Source organism: Lagopus leucura, unplaced genomic scaffold (assembly GCF_019238085.1).
Source record: "Lagopus leucura isolate 7727_CA_CO unplaced genomic scaffold, USGS_WTPT01 33748-0_obj-0_obj, whole genome shotgun sequence".
In the NCBI taxonomy this organism is placed as follows: Eukaryota; Metazoa; Chordata; class Aves; order Galliformes; family Phasianidae; genus Lagopus; species Lagopus leucura.
In genome coordinates this window covers 1-2,656 of record NW_024968430.1, presented here as the reverse complement: position 1 = coordinate 2,656, position 2,656 = coordinate 1, and the positions used below count along the sequence as shown (strand labels likewise).

The following is a 2,656-nucleotide window of genomic DNA, read 5'->3' as shown; positions in this document are numbered from 1 at the left end:
GCAAGGTGGGCAGCACTGCAATGGATGCCCAGGGAGGTGGGGGAGGCGTGCTGTGCTTTGGTGCTGGTGGTACTGATAGCAATGGGAGGGGGGTTGGAGTGCATGATCTATAGATCATTTCCGACCTCGTGATGCTGGGGTTCCTTGCAGACAGTCAGAAGCGGGGCGTGTGGTCGCGGCTTGGCTGGGGCCGTGCGCTGCATTGCTGTGCGCTGCTGGGCTGCTTGATCCAGGCTTCAGCAGCGAACACAGGGAGGAATGGGGGCGGTTGTGAGCGGGTTCCTCACAGAGCTGCAGCACTGGAGCCTGAAGGCGCCTTTGTTTCAGGCCTACTTGGAGATGAACTACAAGGAGGCGGTGATAGCAGCTGTGAAATACGGTGAGACCGTGCCGGTGCTGGTGAACGGGAAGCAGGTGAAGATCAGCGTGGCAGAGAAGCCCAAAGCGTCTCCCAGCCAGGTAACGGCGCGCTGCTGAGCGCTGCGTGTGCTTGCCTTGCTATTTCCATCCACAAACTGATCTGCACCAGGAAAACAGTGATTTTAGCACTTGTGTTTTACGTTCCTTCGTAGCGACAGCGGGCTGAGATGGGCACGAAGCCCCTCTGGCAAATCCCAATTGCAGCTTGATGTTTTTCTCAGCTGAACTGCCAGCTGCTGTAGTTTAACAGTCAGAGGAGCAAGCTGTGTGCATGGGGCACTGACGTTCCTCCTCCTGCCTCCTCTAGGCCAAAACAAGCATCAGAAAGAAGCCTCGGATCACCAAGAAAGTGGCCCCAAGCACCAGGTGAGCCCTGCCCTTCCCTCCAGCCGTGTCCCCGCTCCTTAGAGCTGCTGCAAACCAAACGGATTCCTTTCCTTGTTGAGATTTGCTGCTTTGGGAACACGTTCAGCTGCTCGCCTTCATCACCTGTATTTGAAACTCAGTGTCCCTTATTTTTTCCCCCTCCTGCTCTTAATAGGAAGCACCCAACCACCTCCACCGCCGCCACCAAGACCTCACGAATGATTGCAGGTGAGGTTTCGTCCACCTCTCGTCTGCCATCCCCCCAATCTGCCTCCTCAATGGGTTCCCATCTCTCTGGTTTTGTGCGAGTGCCTCTTTGCAGCACTGAGAGCCGTGCTGGGGGTCCGTCCCAGTGCCTTCCTGGGGTGGAACCCTGCCTTGAGGCTCCAAGCCTCAAAAGCCCTCGGGCACCAACAGGAGATGCAGGAACGGATCAGGATTTGATTACCTGCTGTAGGGAGCCTGCTTTGGCAGCGGGGTTGGACTCCATGATCTCTGGAGCTCCCTTCCAACCCCTGCAGTTCTGTGATGCTGTGATCTGTGCCTGCACTCTGCGCCTCTCACTGCTTGTCTGCCTGCAGCGCTTCATCCTCCATAACCGACTTCACGGTCCTGGAAGGAGGAGGAAGCGAAGCTTCTGCAGCAGTTTGGTCAGCAGAAGCTGAGTTGAGCTGAGCACCGAAGCTGCTGCGCTTCTGTCTTTCCTTCGTGGCCGCTGTCGGTTGCCATGCAGGCTCGGTTTTGGTGCTTTTTGGTCGTGGCTGCTGCAGATGGAGCTCTTCTCTGTGCCTTTTCTGGTTTGAATGTTCACCAATGCACGAGGTGAGAGGTAAAACGTTCCTGCTGACCTGTGGCTGGATGTTCCACCTAGGCAAAAAGGAGAAAAGCAAGAAGCCCCTGGGGACCAAAGAGAGTAAACCTGGGAAGACTTCAGACACTGCAGGTGAGACAGGAGACCACGCAGGGCGCTGGGGGCTGGAGGGGGGGATGCTGGCCGTGGGGGCTCCTCCTGTGTGCATCTCCAACTGTGCAGCAGCGAGTGGGGGTTTGCAGCAGGGCATCTCCAGCGCCGGGCTCACGGCTCAGCTCTGCTCTGCGCAGCGCACGGAACTGAAGAACCCTTTTTATCTGCCGCTTCCTTCCAGATCCATCGGAAGAAAGTGAATCCAAAGAGCTTCAGAGCTCACCAGAAAGCGGGATGGCAGCTGGGGAAGGAGGGCTGGCCGAGCCGAGCGGCGCCGCAGGAGGGGACGACGGCGTCACAGAGCCAGCGAAGGCAGGAGAGGCTCAGTGCAAAGCAGCGGGCAATGCTGCGCCCTTACCGGGTAATCCTGCTGTTAGAGCTGGGCTCCTGCTCGCTGAACTGCAATGCTGTGATATCTCGGGGTTTGATTTTGCTCTGCTTTTGTAGACAAAGCCGCCCGGGTGCTGCAGGCGGCGCCCGTGGGCTCGGATGGGCAGAAGGAAGCTTTACGTGATGGAGGTGAGCTGCAAACTGACGCGGTGCTTTCTCTGCTGTGGTGAATTCAAACCGGCACAACTTGGAGGGGTTTCTCTGGTCTGCCTTAAGGCTGTTCTTCCTGAGAGCTCTTGCACGTGGCTCTCTTGCTTTTCCCCACAGCAGCAGTGATGAAATGTTAAGGATGACACCAGAGGTCCTTCAGGCTCTGCCGCAGCTGCAGAGCTGTGCACAGCTGCTGAAGTGACGCCCCTCTCCCGTTTGTTTTGTCAAATAGAAGCTTCTGAAGTGACGGTGAAGAGCGAAGAAGCAGCGGAGCTGGGCAGCAAGGTCAGTGCCATGGGGCTTCGTCCTGGGGCTGCTTCATAGAACCATGGAATCAGGCAGGTTGTAAAAGAGCTCCAAGCTCCC

The 2,656-nt window shown here is 57.2% G+C and overlaps 1 protein-coding gene across 2 annotated transcripts; it reads left to right on the top strand.

Annotated features, from left to right (window-relative positions):
• The first annotated feature begins 243 nt into the window (after positions 1–243).
• On the top strand, positions 244–2,624 carry LOC122193659. Of its 2 annotated transcripts, XM_042894520.1 has the most exons (7): positions 244–459; positions 728–786; positions 962–1,014; positions 1,658–1,729; positions 1,932–2,111; positions 2,198–2,269; positions 2,523–2,624. In XM_042894520.1, the coding sequence occupies exons 1-7, from the start codon at positions 259–261 to the stop codon at positions 2,612–2,614; spliced, it is 729 nt and encodes a 242-aa protein (XP_042750454.1). In that variant the 5' UTR covers positions 244–258; the 3' UTR covers positions 2,615–2,624. The 2 variants fall into 2 exon arrangements, with proteins under 2 accessions (XP_042750454.1, XP_042750455.1); XM_042894521.1 differs by lacking the exon at positions 2,198–2,269.
• The last annotated feature ends 32 nt before the right edge of the window (positions 2,625–2,656 follow it).